This window comes from Neovison vison, chromosome 12 (assembly GCF_020171115.1).
Source record: "Neovison vison isolate M4711 chromosome 12, ASM_NN_V1, whole genome shotgun sequence".
NCBI classification, from domain to species: domain Eukaryota; kingdom Metazoa; phylum Chordata; class Mammalia; order Carnivora; family Mustelidae; genus Neogale; species Neogale vison.
This window is the reverse complement of record NC_058102.1, coordinates 135,202,981-135,222,869: the sequence shown is the minus strand read 5'-3', so window position 1 is coordinate 135,222,869 and position 19,889 is coordinate 135,202,981. Positions and strand designations below refer to the sequence as shown.

General features: G+C 37.7%; 1 protein-coding gene and 1 pseudogene across 1 annotated transcript in view; both read right to left on the bottom strand.

Annotated features, from left to right (window-relative positions):
• The window catches only part of LOC122891046 (ankyrin repeat domain-containing protein 26-like), a 114,144-nt gene extending 94,456 nt beyond the window's left edge, over positions 1–19,688 (bottom strand). Inside the window, exons 1-7 of the mRNA XM_044226426.1 lie at positions 19,657–19,688; positions 14,637–14,712; positions 12,325–12,382; positions 12,019–12,218; positions 7,673–7,793; positions 7,330–7,388; positions 2,583–2,664 (exon numbers count right to left, since the gene is read on the bottom strand). Of these exons, the coding sequence (XP_044082361.1) occupies positions 2,583–2,664; positions 7,330–7,388; positions 7,673–7,793; positions 12,019–12,218; positions 12,325–12,382; positions 14,637–14,642 (526 nt within the window). The 5' untranslated portion in view covers positions 14,643–14,712; positions 19,657–19,688. The remainder of the gene's footprint in view (positions 1–2,582; positions 2,665–7,329; positions 7,389–7,672; positions 7,794–12,018; positions 12,219–12,324; positions 12,383–14,636; positions 14,713–19,656) is intronic.
• Positions 18,218–19,568, bottom strand: LOC122892534 (annotated as a pseudogene).
• Positions 19,689–19,889: the final 201 nt, after the last annotated feature.

Below are 19,889 nucleotides of genomic sequence, written 5' to 3'. Positions count from 1 at the left end.
GTGGGTTGGGCAGAAGAACAATTTCTAAGGAGAGGAACAAATCATGACCCTGAGCGGACAAACATGAAAGCCAGTGGTAGAATGCTACACCACATCCTTAAGGCAGCACAGCAGAATCACTTACACCATTGGACTCTAAGTATGTATGACCTTCTTCAATTTGTCCTGTAATGTAGGAGTACAGAGTGCTGATGATAGGTCCACTGAATGCGTAATTGACTTTTCATCAAGCAAAGCCTCATGAAATGATCATCTAGAATATACACTTGTGGGATAAGGGTAACTAAAAGTACTCATTTTGTCCATCCCCATGTGGGCTACTGGTATGACTACATTTCTTGTATCCTCTAGTTTAGCCAACTTAAAGTTTCTGGTTTGTTTGTCTGTTTAATTTTATTTATTTCTTTGTCACACAGAGAGAGAGAGAGCACAAGTAGGCAAACAGGCAGACAGAGAGGGAGGGGGAAGCAGGCTCCCTGCTGAGCAGAGAGCCCGATGCGGGGCTCAATCCCAGGACCCCGAGACCATGACCCAAGCTGAACGCAGAGGCTTTAACCCACTGAGCCACCCAGGTGTCCCCATCTTAAAGTTTCTTGATCCACTCATGCAAGAAGATATATAAAACACATCTAAGAAATAATGTACAATAAACTTTCAATAGGGAAATATGACTATCAAAATGAAGAACTCTATTTAGTTGCCACAGAATACTTAGGCACTGAAAATCTTTTGTATTTCAGAATCAGTGTCATACTTACTGATACTAACAATTTTAGCATGTAGGGAACCAACCCTATAAGTACTTTTGCTTAACAGAACAGGAAACAACATGTGTTGGAGAGGATGTGGAGAAAGGGGAACCCTCTTCCACTGTTGGTGGGAATGCAGGTTGGTGCAGCCTCTTTGGAGAACAGTGTGGAAATTCCCCAAGAAATTAAAAATAGAGCTTCCCTATGACCCTGCCATTGCACTCCTGGGTATTTACCCCAAAGATACAGATGTCGTGAAAAGAAGGGCCATCTGTACCCCAATGTTTATAGCAGCAATGGCCACAGTCGCCAAACTATGGAAAGAACCAAGATGCCCTTCAACGGATGAATGGATAAGGAAGATGTGGTCCATATACACTATGGAGTATTATGCCTCCATCAGAAAGGATGAATACCTAACTTTTGTAGCAACATGGACGGGACTGGAAGAGATTATGCTGAGTGAAATAAGTCAAGCAGAGAGAGTCAATTATCATATGGTTTCACTTATTTGTGGAGCATAACAAATAGCATGGAGGACAAGGGGCGTTAGAGAGGAGTAGGGAATTTGGGTAAATTGGAAGGGGAGGTGAACCATGAGAGACTATGGATTCTGAAAAACAATCTGAGGGGTTTGAAGTGGCAGGAGGGTGGGAGGTTGGGGTACCAGGTGGTGAGTATTGTGGAGGGCACGGCTTGCATGGAACACTGGGTGTGTGAAAAAATAATGCATAATGTTTTTCTGAAAATAAATAAATTGGAAAAAAAGTTAAAAAAAAGTTGTAAGCTTTCTAATGGACTCTTTTTTTTTAAGATTTTATTTATTTATTTGAGAGAGAGAGACAGTGAGAGAGAGCATGAGAGGGGAGAAGGTCAGAGAGCGAAGCAGACTCCCCATGGAGCTGGGAGCCTGATGTGGGACTCGATTCCGGGACTCCAGGATCACGCCCTGAGCCGAAGGCAGTCGTCCAACAAACTGCGCCACCCAGGCATCCCTCTAATGGACTCTTTATCATGGCTAAAGATTCCTTGATTTCCCCCACACTGACCCTCCTCCCTTCTTCCTTCCAATACTCTTACTTTGCACTCAATGATACTATTTATGAAGTACCACCATTGTTACGCCATTAAGATACACACACTTATTGGTGACTAAAACATAGCTCTGCATCATCAACCAGGGCAGTCCTGAATGTCTTCCCAACCATGAGGAAAGCAGTAAGAGCAGGAAACTTTTGGTATCCTACTCTGACAGGTTTTGGTACTAGAAGCTCACCTGATATTATTCCTGCATTTCAAATAGTCTGCTCCTCATTTAAAAGAATTATTTTGGTGGGGTTATGGACACTGGGGAGGGTATGTGCTATGGTCAATGCTGTGCAGTGTGTAAACCTGGAGATTCACAGACCTGTACCCCTGCAGCTAAGAACACATTATATGTTAATAAAAAAATAAAAGATTTTAAAAAGAAAATAAAAAATAATTGTTTTACTTTACCACCTTCCACTCTAAGAGCTGCTTATTGTCCTTCATTTACTCCCTGTATTCTTGACTTTCTCATCAGTCACTCTTTTTATCCTTTCCACTTATTTCCTGACGTTCCTTGGGTCTTAGAGTATCTTGAAATGGAACCACTAATTAAGCTCCTTTGTGGCACCCTCAATTTCATCTGCTCCTGACACTGACACCTGATAATACTTCAACCTATCTCCTTTTCAATCTTTCTCTTTATCTAATTCAATAGGTGATTTTCTATGGATATTGAAAAATATCAGTGCTCCCAATTTACACCAATATTTTATCCAATGACTTTTAATAAAATACAATTCTTACCTTCTACTTTCTCATTTAATGTACTTGCCCCTTTCTGATCTGCATTCCCAGATAAAGGATCAAGGTAGGTGTCTGGGAGACTCTCAAATTACTCTGTTAAAATGAACAACAAAAATGAGTTGCATAAAGATTTCCTAATCCTTTTCTAAGAAAATATCTGAATTTCCTACTTTCATAGTAATCAGGACTCACAAATAAGAAAAGCATATACTGAAAACCAAAACATTTTAAAAACTCACATATGCTTTCTAAATTAAATATAATGTTTAATCTTCATTTGGCCACTGGCTATAAACTGAACATCAAATGCCAGAGTAAATATTTTCTTGGACAGAACACTGACTTATATGTACATTTCAACAGGAAGTAAAAAAACACCTAACTCTCCTTTGCATTCCTCACCAAAATAAAAGGATATTAAAAATATGTATTTAAATAAATTCTTTAGTAAGTATATTTGCTACAAATTTAAACTGTTCCTAACAGCAGAACCTTTTTCCATGTTAAAATAGGACAGCTATATGTAGAAGAATGAAACTCGAACATTCTCTTATACCGTACACAAAGATCAACTCAAAATGGATAAAAGACCTCAACGTGAGACAGGAATCCATCAGAATCTTAGAGGAGAACATAGGCAGTAATCTCTTTGATATCAGCCACAGCAACTTCTTTCAAGATACGTCTCCAAAGGCAAAGGAAACAAAAGCGAAAATAAACTTCTGGGACTTCATCAAAATCAAAAGCTTCTGCACAGCAAAGGAAACAGTGAAAAAAACAAAGAGGCAACCCACGGAATGGAAGAAGATATTTGCAAATGACAGTACAGACAAAAGGTTGATATCCAGGATCTATAATGAACTCCTCAAACTCACCCCACACGAAACAGACAAACACATCAAAAAATGGGCAGAAGATATGAACAGACACTTCTCCAATCAAGACATACAAATGGCTATCAGACACATGAAAAAATGCTCATCATCATTACCCTCAGGGAGATTCAAATTAAAACCACATTGAGATATCACCTTACACCAGTTAGAATGGCCAAAATTAACAAGACAGGAAACAACATGTGTTGGAGAGGATGTGGAGAAAGGGGAACCCTCTTACACTGTTGGTGGGAATGCAAGTTGGTGCAGCCTCTTTGGAGAACAGTGTGGAGATTCCTCAAGAAATTAAAAATAGAGCTTCCCTATGACCCTGCCATTGCACTCCTGGGTATTTACCCCAAAGATACAGATGTCGTGAAAAGAAGGGCCATCTGTACCCCAATGTTTATAGCAGCAATGGCCACGATCGCCAAACTATGGAAAGAACCAAGATGCCCTTCAACGGATGAATGGATAAGGAAGATGTGGTCCATATACACTATGGAGTATTATGCCTCCATCAGAAAGGATGAATACCCAACTTTTGTAGCAACATGGACGGGACTGGGAGAGATTATGCTGAGTGAAATAAGTCAAGCAGAGAGAGTCAATTATCATATGGTTTCACTTATTTGTGGAGCATAACAAATAGCATGGAGGACAAGGGGCGTCAGAGAGGAATAGGGAATTTGGGTAAATTGGAAGGGGAGGTGAACCATGAGAGACTATGGACTCTGAAAAACAGTATGAGGGGTTTGAAGTGGCGGGGGGGGGTGGGAGGTTGGGGTACCAGGTGGTGGGTATTATAGAGGGCATGGCTTGCATGGAGCACTGGGTGTGGTGAAAAAATAATGAATACTGTTTTTCTGAAAATAAATAAATTGGAAAAAAAATAGGACACTTGACATAAGAAACCTTGGAGTAGATCATGTTGAGTATAAAGAATACAGTGTGGTAACTGCTGCTTCATTTGTATAAACAAAGGCTTGGAAACTTTATTGACAGGATAATGGTTAAATGCAATAACAAAGTAGGAAGAAAAACTTTATTGAAATTATGTTTAAATAATAGCAAAAGGTTTTAGATATAGGTATGAAACTCTCCAAAAAGTATAATAAGCTTTCATAAGGGAATAATAAGAGCATTTATTTATTAATTACCTAAAAGGTACCAGGCACTTATTTTAGTATACCCATTTTCTTTTCTACAAACAACAATAATACCAATGGTTATGTCAATGGGGTGGATCTTCCTGCTTCCTGGTCATTCCAAGACATTAGAGCAAAATGATGAACAGGTGTGATCCATGGTTCTGTCTGTCTAGAATGTCTAAAAGGTCCCCAAGACCTTCACACAACTGGTCCTTCTCACCCTTTACTTGGCAGCTCTTGCCACACTCAGAGAGATTGTTTCTGACCAACAAAATTCCATACACATTCTCATCCCCATCCTAACTGCAAACTCCCCCACTGTTCCCTAACCTAACATTCCCATTTTCTTTATATGAACCACTAACAGTGACTTACAGTGGGTTGTTGTTTCCTCATTTTTCTGCTTCAACCACTACAGCCTAACCCCTCAACTTGTACAGCCTGGTACATAGCTGGTATTCAATAACAAATGTATTTAAGGTCAAAACACTTAAAATAATCTCACTGAGGGGGCGCCTACATGGCTCAGGCAGTTAAGCAACTGACTGTTGATTTCAGTTCAGTACATGATCTCTGGGTTGGGAGATTAAGCCCCATGTTGGGCTCCATGCTGAGCACAAAGCCTACTTGGGAATCTTTCTGTCTCTTTTCTTCTGCCCCCCCCACCCCCTCTCACATGCTCTCTCTTTCTTTTTCTCTAAAAAATAACAACAACAAGCTCACTGAGAAGGTCTCAAGTACCAAGTCACTATACTCGGTATCGACCCTCGCACAATGCAAGGTTTAAGAGCATTGATAGCCGTGCAGTCCAAACTCCACATATAACTTTGGATTGCCCAAAAACTTTACTCATCTCCTATTGAACTTCCTACTTCAAAAGCAATTAGACTTAAAAATAGCAAAAGTGTATATTAAAAACCAAAATATTTAAATAGAAGACCTTAGATCTCTAGAGTAGAGATCATTAGATCTGTAGATCTAATCTACTTCTTAATCCTCATTTGAATATTGACTCTGTAAACTGATCACGGAAGGTCAGAGTAAATTATAACCTAATGCTGACCTTACCAATAAGGTAAAGTCAATTAACACATTTTGCATGTCCTGTATATTATATACTATACTCCTACAATTTAAACTAAAGAAGAGGTTATGAAGAAAATCATAAGGAAGAGGAAAATACATTAACAGTACTGTACTGTATCAAAAAAATCTCGAGTGTAAGTGGACAAACAATTCAAACCCATCTTGTTCAAGGGTCAACTGTATACCTACACAATGTCACTGAAATTTAACATAGCCCAAATTAGAAATCCACCTGCCCATTCTAACTTTCCCCTTCTTTTCTTGACACTACTGCCATTTATTTTATTGTCCTTCAGAAATCTTCACATTTGAAAAAAGTGTCCTCGATATTTAGTAAATCACTAATACTGCTGTGATCATTTTTGTCTTGTGTTTCTATAGTGCCCTTAACAGTTTACAAAGTGTTTCCATATTTGTTCATTACACATACCTGAGAGGTAGGTATTAGAACCATTTTTATGAATGACGTCTGTGACATTCAAACAGGTTAAATAAGTTTTTCTGGGATCCCACAGCTACCAAGTGACAGAACCTGGATGCCACTGTATCTTTTGACTTCAAACACAGTGCTTGCCACGCTGTGTAGCACCTACTTGTGCTAAGAGATCAGGCCCTTTTTACCTCCCTCCATAGTCCGTCACCTTAGAAAAGGTCATCGTTACCTTACACTTATGTTTCTGTAAGTAAGGCTGCCACAAAGATACTCAAGGCATACTATTTTAACTATCCGAAATAGTTTTTACCTATTGAAAGCACCACTAAACAAGGGATGCCTGGGCATTTCTGGGATCTAGCCCCATATGACAGTGGGGAGCCTGCTTCTCCCTTGCCCTCTGTCCCTCCCCCGGCTCATGCTCCCTTTCTCTCTCTCTCAAATAAATAAATAAAATCTTTTTAAAAATAAATAAAACACTACTAAACCAGTGGTAATAATACCACTAATACCATTATATTATTATAATTTTTATTATAATCACAATGCTCCTTGTAAATCTACTTAACAATCCAAATATAATAGTTTCAGGGGCCCCCCATGGTTCAGTTGAGCTCTGTGCTCAGACTGGAGTCGGCTTCAGATTCTCCCTCTCCCTCCCACTCACTAACTCTCTCTCTCAACTACATAGATACACAAAATATTTTTAAAATATACATATGCATACATACAGATAGATAGATAGACAGACAGATAGATACACTTTCAAGTCCCAGGCATCATCTTTTCCAATTCCAACTTGTGAAAAACTAAAATCCAAACTCTTTCTAGATCTCCTCAGGAGTTTTGCACATCCATATACACCACAGAATCATATATCTGGCCATAAGCTGGCCTGCAGTAATTCTTGGTTATCTAGATAACTTAATTTCAAAACACAAACTAATTCCTTATCACGTCTAAGCCTCTGTTTTCTGCATTAATACTACACAGTTTTATTAGGATTAGTTTGTAAATTAATAGAACTGTATTATGCTGGACTATTATATTTAGCACATAAATATTTTATCAATTACAGATAAAAAGTATAAGGAAATAGTTTTTATGGGCAAATATAGAGATGAGTGAGTAAAGTCTAAGCATCCCTTTTACGTTTTAAAATCACTCCTTGCTTTTATTTTAAAATAATAATAAAACGGTACCTCAGAATCCCAAGGTGATTCTTCATTTTGTTCTGAGAACCTTAATGCTGACAGCATAACTATAAAATACAGTCACAGATACATTAATGAGAACTTGTATTATGAATTTTAAATGTATATACAAGCCTATCCCCCCTTCATGAATACTTCAATAAAATAAAAGTAAAAGCAGTAAAGATTTTCAGAGGGTTGAAGAATTTTCAGGAAGAAAAAGCTGGTATACTTAAAAAGAAAAAGAAAAATATCTTAATGAAATGGGGAACATAACTGGATCTACATACTGTGATTTTTTTATACTAGCATTTAAGCCTAGAAAAAAATGTGGAGATGTTCACTAACTTACCATGTCTATCATCTTCTGCCCTGTCAGCAGAAGTCAAACAGTCATTAGCTGTTTGTGCTTGTGGAACACTTTCAGTGATACCATGGTCCTTTGTTCCAACCTCTGGCCGCTCCTCTCCTTCCTATAAAAACAACACAAAACAAAAACCCAACTTCAGAAAACATCACATCAATTCATGTGCTCACCCACTCACTCAGAAAGACAAATGCGTCCGTCAAGTCATAGGCACTATCCAGGGAGAAGCTGGAAATATAAATAAAAGAGACTTCCATGTATACTTGTAGGGGTAGAGATGGACAAAAACAAGAACAGAAGTGTATCATTTACTAGTTCTACAGGTGAAGTGAATAAAGCACAGTGAAGGCACAAAGGGGAAAACAGTTGTATATGGGAAGCTCAGGAAATGCTGCAAAGGTAGGGCTGTATCTTGAGAGAGAGACTACACAAAGACAGTGTGAAGGGTATTCTAGAAAAGGTAGAATGAGCAAAAGGATGACGTATGGAATAACACAGTAAGTGACGATAGCTACAGAAGGTGGCAAAACTGGAACACAATTTTGGGGAGTGGCAAAGAGAGATAGAATTGGAAAACCAGGACTGAAACAAAAAAGGCAAGTGTGAGGCTGGAATATAAACTTTCTCCTTCAGGTAATGGGCATCCACTAAAGAAGCAGAGGAGTTACATCACCACAAATATATTCTAGAAAGATCACTCTGACAGCAATGTAGAAATGAACATAAAGGAACCCCACAAATATATTCTAGAAAGGTCAATATGACAGCAATGTAGAGATGAACAAAAGGAACCCAAGGGGCACCTGGGTAGCTCAGTGGGTTAAAGCCTCTGCCTTTGGCTCAGGGATCATCAGGTCATGATCCATGATGTGGGTGATCGAGCCCCGCATCAGGCTTTCTGCTCAGTGAGGAGCCTCCTTTCTCATCTCCTCTCTGCCTACTTGTGATCTGTCTGTCAAGTAAATAAATAAAATCTTTGAATAAAAAAAATGAACCCAAGCCAGAAGAGGATTTCAAAATTATAGGAGAGAGAGAGAGAGGGAATTATATTAAGATATGAAAAATGGGAAGCAGATACAAAATAGTGAATGGAGAGAGTGACTGAATGTGGTTTTTTCTTTTTTTTGCTTTTTAATATTTTTTAAAGTTTTTATATTTATTTTTCAGAGAGAGCACAAGCAAGAAGAGCAGCAGGCAGAGAGAGAAGCAGGACTCCTCGCTGAGCAAGGAGCCCAACGAGGGACTCAAGCCCAGAACCCTGAGATCCTGACCCGAGCTGAAGGCAAACCCTTAATCGACTGAGCCACCCAGGTGCCCCTTTTTCTAATTTAAATTCAATTAATTAACATATAATGTATTATTGGTTTCAGAGGTAGAGATATGATGATTTTTTTCTAAAAGATTTAATTTATTTATATTTAGAAGGAGAGGGTGTGCTTGCAGGTGGAGGGGCAGAGGAAGAGGAAGAGAGAGAATCCTCAAATAGACTCCCTGCTCAGTATGGGGCCTGACCAGGGGCTTCATACCAGGACCCTGAGATCATGACCTGAGCAACACCAACAGTCAGATGCTTAACCGAGCAAGCCACCGAAGTGCCCCTGGAGGTAGTAATTTCAGGGAAGTTTGGAGTCCAGGATTTTTCCTACTTCAGTGTTTCAGTCGTGCTATCTACTAGGATGGGGAAAACAAATGACAGAGCAGATTACAAAAAGTCAGGGAAGAAGAAAGCGTCAGAAACAATGTCTTCAATCTGGGACTTACCAAATTTGAAGCACCCTGGAGCCTTTTTCTTTTTTTAAGATTTTATTTATTTGTTTGTCAGAGACAGGGAGTACAAGGAGAGGGAGGGGCAGGCAGAGAGAGAAGCAGGCTCCCCGCTGAACAAGAAGCCCAATGCAGGACTCAATCCCAGCACCCTGGGATCACAACTTGAACCAAAGATAGATGCTTAACTGACTGAGCCACCTAGATATCCCAAAGCACCCAGAAGACTTATGAAGAAAGTTCTAGACAAATACATTTGGAGTAGGAAAAATGACATTACTCATGATGTTAAAAAAATAAATATCGGGTGCCTGGGTGCCTCAGTGGGTTGAGCCTCTGCCTTCAGCTCAGGTCTTGATCCCAGGGTTCTGGGATCAAGCCCAGCATCGGGCTCTCTGCTCAGCAGGGAGCCTGCCTCCACCTCTCTCTCTGCCCGCCTCTCTGCCTACTTGTGATCTCTGCTTGTCAAATAAATAAATAAAATTTTTAAAAAAGAGTAATAAAGATTTGACTGCAAAACACCAAGATTTTTGTAAGAATACTCATTTTTAAAAATTAATCTTAAAAGATGTATTATATAAAAGAAATATGGGATCTTAAAAATTTGAGGCATTTTTAAGTACTACTATGATATATGATAAAATACAAAACTCTATTTTAAAATTCACATGGTTTTCTTATTCCACTGTGAACAGCCTATTTTACCAGTAGTTAATGACCAGAGAAAGAATCTAGTATTAAAAAATAATCATGATCATCTAAGTTGAAGATTTTAAAGTCTCCAAATACATGTGTCATTACAAGCAGGACCCAATATTCACATGAGGAAAGAAGAAAGGGACATAAATAAATAAATAAATAAATAAATAAATAAATTTAAAAAATCACCAGTATTTCTGAATTTCAGATATGAAAGAATTCACGTGTTAAATTTAACAACTATGGGAGCTCCTGGCTGGTTTAGTGGGAAGAGAGTGTCACTCTTGATCTCAGGGTTGTGAGTTCAAGCCCCATTCTGGGTATAGAGATTACTTAAAATTTTTTAAATTTAAAAAGAACCCCCCAAAACTAATAGCTATTAATACTAAAGTTCCTGATAATATAAAATGTATCCACTGTTGGAGATATTTGAAAAAGTAAAAATCATCTTCCAGAAATAATTCTGTATACTCTGTTAGCAAACTTTCCTTCCTTATGATTCTATAATGACAACTAGTTCATATTAGGAAAAAACTATAAATTGTGAGTTCATTCATTTGATGTGTGTGGATGTGTCTATTGCAGATACAATTCAAAATAAATCAGAATCAAAAAACAAGATGTTAGGGGCACCTGGGTGGCTTAGTGGGTTAAAGCCTATGCCCTCAGCTAAGCTCATGATCCCAGGGTCCTGGGATCGAGCCCCACATCAGGCTCTTTGCTGAGCAGGGAGCCTGCTTCCCCCCACTCCTCTCTCTGCCTGCCTCTCTGCCTACTTATGATCTCTGTCTGTCAAATAAATAAATAAAATCTTTTAAAATTTTTTTATATTTTTTCTTTAAGAGTATTGCAGCTTAAAATTTATTTCAATTAATGGATAAAGATTAAGAACCTCACTTATATAGTCATAAATTTCAGTTTTAAGTAATGAAAAGACTACATAAGGTGTTTACTTATCTCCTCTCTTTATTCTCAAAAAGATCTAAAACTTTCCAAGATTATACCACACAGTAAATAAATTAGAAACCACAAGAAAGAGCACCTGGTTGGCTCAATTGGTTAAGCATCTGCCTTCAGCTCAGGTCATTATCGCAGGGTCATGGGATAGAGTCCTGCATCAGGCTCCCTACTCAGTAGGGTGTCTGCTTCTCCACTGCCCCTCCCCTTGCTCTTATACTCTCTCTCACACACACAGAAAAATAAATAAAATCTTTTTAAAAAAGGATAATGGCCAAAATTCAAAATTCATAATAAATCTGATTAAGGCCTAAAACAGATTTCATTTTGCATTATCTATAAACACAGGTTTTGCTAAATTAAATATACAATATCACACCTTATCAACTGAAAAGAAAGAATAAAATTTTCTTCCACTTCTTCATAGAAATAAACTGTAAGTCATTCAGAGGAGTGAGCATTTTTTTTATTACCTGTCTTCGTTTTCTTAATTTGCACTTAAAATAATTTCTACCATATTTTATAATGTAGAGTATCTGCTCTCCCGTAGCCCCACAACTGCTATTGTGTTTTTATAATAATCTCTCTCAACTCTGCAAGCTTTACAGTCATCTAGCCCTTCTTAAATGAATTCTTTCCCTTCACCTCCTCCCTCATCTTCATATTCCATCTATAGCTGTTCTTTCCAGTTGCTCTGTAATTCTTTCCTTCCATAATGGCATACCTAAGAACTGTTCACTCCCACCAACCTTTATAAATCTCAATCCAATTACCTCTCTACCAGTATGACACTGTTTTCTCTTATGATCTTGAGGACTTCCATTTCTTCCTAAGATTCCTTTCATTAGAAGGATCAAGAGGATAAAATATGAAAAAAACATAGGGGAAAAGTTTAAAATGAAACAACTTACCTTTGAAGGACCAAGGCCTAACAATGTGAAAGGAGGTTTTAGAATAGAATCAGGTGATGGCAAAGCAGGAGGAGAAGAGTCACAGATGTCAACAGATGGTTTGGAAGGAACACCAACTGTATCTTCACATTTGTTTTCAGAATGATCATCCTCAAATAAAGTTTTATCTCCCGGTGATACAAGGCCAAGTTCTATTTCCACTTAGTAAAAAAACAAAATAAAGAGTATATGAAAATATCTGTAATTTCAAGTGACAACACAAGAATGGACAAAAATCAGTGCATAACCAGTCTTCAAACAGCTTACAGTTCTTGAAAAGCTGAGAAGCATTCATTAGTTTTCTTAAGTTTGGTTTTGAGGTATTCTGGAAAAAAAAATTAATAGTATTAAGGATTACAAATAACACATTTGGTAAAATAACTATAATATTCACCATTGTCAAATGAGAACCATTACACAAAGAACATGGTTTTGGAATCATTCAAATGTAGATTCAAATCTCAGTTCTGCCATTTACTAGCCTACATTTTCTCATGGGGTGAGGATTAGGAGAGATGTCTGTGTTCCAAAATTCATTGTTTATGCACCACACCCAGTGCTCCATGCAATACGTGCCCTCCTTAATACCCACCACCAGGCTCAACCAACCTCCCACGCCCCGCCCCCTCAAAACCCTCAGATTGTTTTTCAGAGTCCATAGTCTCTCATGGTTCTTCTCCCCTTCCAATTTCTCTCAAATCCCTTCTCCTCTCCATCTCCCTATGTCCTCCATGTTATTTCTTATGCTCCACAAGTAAGTGAAACCATATGATAATTGACTCTCTCTGCTTGATTTATTTCACACAGCATAATCTCCTCCAGTCCCGTCCATGTTGATACAAAAGTTGGGTTCTCATCCTTTCTGATGGAGGCATAATACTCCATAATGTATATGGACCACATCTTCTTTATCCATTCCGCTGAACGGCATCCTGGTTCTTTCCACAGTTTGTCGACTGTGGCCATTGCTGCTATGAACGTTGGGGTACAGATGGCCCTTCTTTTCACTACATCTGTATCTTTGGGGTAAATACCCAGCAGTGCAACTGCAGGGTCATCGGGTAGCACAGTTTTCCAAAGTGGCTGCACCAACTTGCATTCCCACCAACACTGTAAGAAGGTTCCCCTTTCTCCACATCTTCTCCAACACTTGTTGTTTACTGTCTTGTTGATTTTGGCCATTCTAACTGGTGTAAGGTGGTATCTCAATGTGTTTTTGCTTTGAATCTCTCTGATGGCTAATGATGTTGAACACATGGAACTGGCACAAAAACAGACACATAGACCAGTGGAACAGAATAGAGTCCATATATGGACCCTCAACTCTATGGTCAAATAATCTTCAACAAAGCAGGAAAAAAATACAGGAGAAAAAAGATAGACTCTCTATCTAAAATTCTAAGCTCACAATTAAAGGATAGTAAAAAATAGATTGTAAGCTTCTTTCTCATTTATTTATTTCCTCAACATAATTCATTTGCACTTATAAATCCTAAACATGAAAAGGGAATATAAATTTTTAAATTATGTATTTAAAAAAATTTTTATATTTAATTATGACACATTATGCACATTACATTACTTATAACATTCCATTATACAGAATTCCATCTGTCTGCTCATTAATTCACATTCAAAAAATATTAAAATTGCTTCTTCAAGCAAGGTTTTATTCTAGGTGTTCCAGGAGATGCACAATTATTTTTCCTAACACCCAATAGCTTATAATGATGCAGGAGCTTTAACATGAATATTTAAATAAATATAAAGTGACTAGAAGTTTGAATCTTAGAATCTGATACAAAGATTCTGAGTAGATATTTTAAAAAAACTAATATAAAAGATTTCTGAAAATAGACATTTTACCATATGGGTATGAAAAGCCTCTGCTTCTAGTGTTAATTATTATTTTAGGCAAAACATGTATTCTTCACTTAGATAAAGAGTTTTAACTATACTCTTTATGGAATTATTTTCAAAACACAGTAGAATGCCTTTGCAATATAAATTTAGGAAATTTAAATTTCTAAATTTCCTCAATTTCCAATCTTATTTTGGTCTAAATGTAGAACAAGGGATAGAAATAGCGAAAAAAAAAACTTCTTTCATAAAACTGTATGCTACCAAAATAAAAAATGTCCAAGAAAAAACAATCTGTAATAAATAACTGGGTCCACTGAAGATTCATTTAGGCATGAGTATTATAAAAGCCACGTTAGAAGAAAAGAGATAAAGAGAAAAAGAGAAAGGAAAAGAAAAGTCATGATAAGATCATTTAAAACTCAGAGTAAGAATCCTTATCCTTGACCAAATGTCATATTTCCTCCATCATGGGAAAGCTTTTCCCAATATAATTTTCCCGTCATTATATATTTCCAGCCCATTCTTTCTACCTTTGATATTTAACAGTGTTAAAAAAAATTCAACTTGTCATATTTCTATAAAATGGTTTGTTCTGACCAACTTTCCACTTCAAACATAAAATGATGATAGGCAGGCCACTGCTAAATTTTAGGAGTAAATAATACACAAAACTACATTCAGAGCAGAAAAATTAATTTCGCAAGAGAGTACATTACCTTCATATTCAAACTTAAGTCTTCATCATCTGATGTAGGCCATGAAGCATTATCATCAGCAGGTTTAACGGAAATACTTTAGAGCAAAAATATACAACAAAAACAATTTAATGAAAAAGAAGAATCAAGTGAAAAGTCATCTATTTATTTATTGAATGAAGTTTCTTGATGTAATTGAACTTTAGCCTCTGTTTTTGTTATTAAGATTTTATTTTAATTCCAGTATCATTAACACACAGTGCTGCATTATTTCATGTATACAATATAATGATTTGGTAATTCCATCACCAAGTGCTCATCACGACAAGTGCATTCCTTAACCCCTAGCTCCTATTTCATCTGTTCCCCCACCCATCTCCCCTCTGGTAACCATCAACTTGTTCTCTATGGTTAAGAGTCAGTTTCTTGGTTGTCTGTCTCTCGTTTTTTGTTGTTTTTTTTCTTTGCTCATTTCTATTGTTTCTTAAATTCTACATGTGAGTGAAGTCATATGGTATTTGTCTTTCTCTGACTTAACTCCACTTAGCATAATACTCACTAGTTCCCTCTATTTCACTGCAAATGGCAAAATTTCATTCTTTTCTATGGCTGAATATTCCATTGTATATATATGTGCCACTTCTTCTTTATCCATCCATCTCTCAATGGACACTCGGGCTGACTATTGTAACTAATGCTGTAGTAACCATAGGGGTACATGTATCCATTCAAATTGGTATTTTCATATTTTGGGGGATAAATATCCAATAGTGTGATTACTGGATTGTAGGGTAGTTCAGTTTTTACCTTTTGGAGGAAACTCCATACTGTTTCCACGGTGGCTGCATTAGTTTGCATTCCCACCGATAATCCAAGAGGATTCCTTTTTCTCCACATAATTGCCAACACTGTTATTTATGTTTTTTATTTTAGCCATTCTGACAGGTAGGCAGTGGTATCTCATTGTAGTTTTGATTTCCATTTCCCTGATAATGAGTGATGCTGAGTATCTTCTTAGGTGCCTGTTGTTCATTGTGTGTTTTCTTTGGAAAAATGTCTGTTCGTGTCTTCTGATAATTTTTAAATTGGGTTGTGTTTGGGGTGCTGAGCTCTATCGATTCTTTTTATTTGTATACTAACCCTTTATTGGCTATGTCATTTGCAAATATCTGCTCCTATTCCATAGGTTGCCTTTTCATTGTGTGGATTGATCCCTTCACTGTGTAGAGCTTTGGATTTTGATGCAGTCCCAACAGTTTGTTTTTGCTTTTACTGCTCCTGAGGCAAGAGAGTAAAAGCAAAAATAAACAGAAACAGATCCAGAAATACAGAGAATTCTGTATCGCCAAAAGAGAACAGGATGGGAAGATGGACAAAGTGGGTAAAGGGGAATGGGAGGTTCAGGATTCCAGTTATAGTAAGTCACAGGGATACAAGTACAGCATACAGAATACAGTCAAGGGTACTGTAATAGCATCATGCAGTAAGAGATAGTAGCTACGCTTGTGGTAGGCATGGTGTAACATTCAGAGTTCTTAAATCACCTGAAACACAACATAACATTATGGATCAACTATGCTTCAATTTAAATAAATAAACAAACAAATATACACATGTTAAAGAACAAATTTATGTTATTAGTGGGAATACTGTTCCCAGAGAGATTAAAAACTATAGGGTCCAACTTTTTCCCTACACAGGTTCTGCCTTATTTAGGTCTATAAGAACTAGCAAGACCTTAATAGCCTTCATAAGCACTGAGATACCCAAGAAGAGAGACTGCTATAAAAATAGAGTCCTGGTAGCTGTACCTCTATTTCCCTATACACGGCCTAATATTTTCTTTCTGTGAGCTCTTAGATCATTCTTTTGTAGGGCTCAGTGGTACCCTCTTTAGCCTATGAAAGCAGATTCCCAAAACAAGCATAGCATCAAATGGCCAAGAGCAGGAGCCATTTCCTGCTCCTGGAGGACAAGCTAAACAGACTTTCAGTCATCCATGTAATCATCTCAATGTAGACATGTTACCAACTACCCAAATGAAGCTCTGTTACTGATTTGACAGCCAGTCCTAGCCCACCAAACCCTACATGTACATGGGAAGGACATCAGAGAATTAGAAAAAGAGGTGGAGTGAGGAGACCCCTACCTTGGGCCATATATCTGTGTAGTTCCGAATCTCCATTCCCCCATTACTCGAGAGGATCTAAGCCAAGATTGGGCTGGAAGTAGATGGTATCACATTCCTATATGCTGTAAAAAGCCTTCCCCGTGGCTCAAATGATTTTAATACCTCTCAACAGAAAACCTGAAGTATGCTAGTTCATTCAATTCAACCAACCAACAAAAAAAAACTGCTCATGATTCTCCTGAAACCTCTATTTTAATATGCTTTTCTAAACAACTCCCAATATCCTGTGTCCTTCATTCCTTTCTGTGTGTGTGTATCCTTCATTTCTGTAATACATCTTGATCTAACTTATCATAAGCCCAAATATTCTGACATCCTTTCTAAAATTCTTATTCCTATCCAACCCAGTGTTGTTATTCTTGAAACTCGACCTCTCCTGCCAATTCCTTCCTTACGTACCTTCACTGTGTTCACTAGACCCACTCCCCATCTTTCTATTATTAAAACATTCACCTATTAAGATGAGAAAAAAAGGAAAACACCTGAATGTAAATCTCATTTCTGTCACTTATCATATCCAAGTAAGTCACTTTAATCTCTTTTGCATTTCAAATTCTCCATTTAAGTAATCACTTGGTGAGGATGTTAAACACAGGTTGTAGTACCAGAGGGCATTTTGATTAATTCATCTCTAAGATGCCCTAAAATCCTGAAATTCTATGTGCTTTTGATTTTGTCTATAGAAAAACAGAAAATGCTTAGCTGGCAGAAAGGGAAAAAGTTAATGGAATAAAAGAAAACACCAAGAAAAGCAGAGAAGAAAGAAAAAAAAAAAGAACAAGAAAAGTCAATGGAGAAAAGGAAAAAAAATCTACAAAAAAAGAAAAAACTTCAAGGAACTGGTCAAAGGAACTAGCCTAAAGGGAAAACTAGACGGGGAAGTCAGTAAACAGGAATCATTTAGAAATATCCTCTAAATAGATGATAAAATTAATTAACGTATCATGGCCTACACCTAGATTACATATCCATCACTTCTGGAAAAAGCATTCATCTCAAGGAGAGCAGACATCTCTATATCTAAGAACTTGCCTGATTAGGTCTTGCTTATGTAAAACCTAGGTACTATGGCCATAGATAATGAGAGCCATCCTAAAATCTTTGACAGTAAAAACAAGAGACTAGTTGCCACTGCACTAATTACCCCTAGTTATCACTAGTTGTCAAATATATTAGGACAAATGCTTGGACTAACCTGGTTTCTGAGGAAAACTCTAAATCAATAAACACATAACTAAATTTGACCCTCTGAGTTGATCTGACTAGGATCTGTAGCTTAACCCCAGTGCTGCTAAGGGACAAAAGAATCAATGTGGGAGTCACGCAGGCTGACAGTCAAATCATGGGTCTACTACCCATTTTTTTTTTTTTACGTTAAAGGATTCCTTTATATTATGATACCCTCCTTAAACAGAAACACAATTCAAATATAAACACACTTGTAAAACTCTTATTCTCTTAATCAAACCTTTGTTGACAACCACACTCAGCTACTAGCAGCATTTGGATGCAAAGGTTTCACTTGTGCTAATCTGGGCAAGCCAGGCAGAGACTCTGATTTGAAGACGTAACAGACACCCCTGCCAGTGGGCTCCTGCTGCTGTTGCTGCTGCTGTTGCTGCTGCTTCCAGACAGCGCTGGTGGCATCTACTTAGGTTTTCTGCTTCCAGCTGAAGGTTTGCATATTTGTAATGGTTTCCGAATGGCCTCTTCACTGATAAAGCCTTTTTTGGTGAAGGCTGAGATTCTGATTTCAGGGCAGTTGGAGCACAGTCTCCTGAAGTCACTTCCAAAGTGACTTTGGATCACGTTTGGATGTAGGTTTCTTCTCCTTTTTTTCAACTGGGGATTTCTACCTTCACTTCTTTCCTTTTAATTTCTTCCACTTTATCTTCTCCCAGAGTGAAGTTCGCATCATCATCTTCACTCTCCCTAAAATCAGACTCATCCTCAGACTCTCCACCAGTGGCTTGGTTCAGAGTTCTCAGCACTACCGCCATGACTGCCTTCCGAAAGACTCTTCCTCTGCTGTACCACAGCTTTTGATGCTGCTTTTCTTTTCCCTTGAGCACCGCACACATCATCTCCCTCGGTAAGCTTATCCCAATCTAAATCATCACTGGCTACACTGCAATCGGAGAGATGGATTAGTCATTGTCCCAATTTCGCTGCTGCCACATTTTTTTTTTGGCATTTTTGGCACATTTTTCTGTCTCGAGCCTCTCCCACATCAATGGTGACGGCTGGAAGTTCCTTCACTGATAAAGCTAGCGCCACTTCTAAGTCTCGCTGGTAGAGTTCCTCACCTAAAGCCATCCTTTTTTAGGGGTTTTCTCTTGCAGTGGGATATCTTCTTTCTGGAGATTCTTCAGTTTCAGTTTCCTTGTTTCTAGTATTAACTCCTTTGGTGCTGTTCTGGGCTTCTTATTCAAAGGTGTGGTTGCGGAAAAAAAGTCATCATCACTGCAAGAATTTTCAAACTGTGAGTAACTGACTAGTTTCTTATGCCTCATGGGGGGCACCGTGGCCCCCTCTAAGACTGAAAATTCACAGCGTTCAAGCTCTTGTTACCAGCAGTGGCAGTTTCTGGGTCTGCTACTCTTTAACTATAGGATCATAGGTCAATTAATCAACATTGCTGAACCACAGAAGACTAATTCATAAAAAAAATAGGCTGTAACAGCACATCTACTTTGTGATGCTATTGTAATGACTATATAAGTAAAGTAAATGTCAAGCATATAATATAGTGCCTAGCACACAGTAGAACTCTCAATAAATGCTTTGCTCTGCATTCCCTTGTTAACACAGAATTTGTAAAAAAAAAAAAAAAATCCACAAAAATCCTACCTGCTTAAAGAGTCTTCTTCAAAAGTCTTATTCGCCACTAGAGAAAAAAGCAAAGTACATTTTAAATCAACAACAGAAAAATACAGAATATTCAAAGTGTAATACTGATGTGTTAAAAAGTATTCTTCGGGACCATACCTGGCAACCACAATGGAGTGAATATTAATTATACTATTGGTAGGCAGTTAACTCACTAAGAAATCTTACTTTCTCCTCTACATTTACCAAATGGA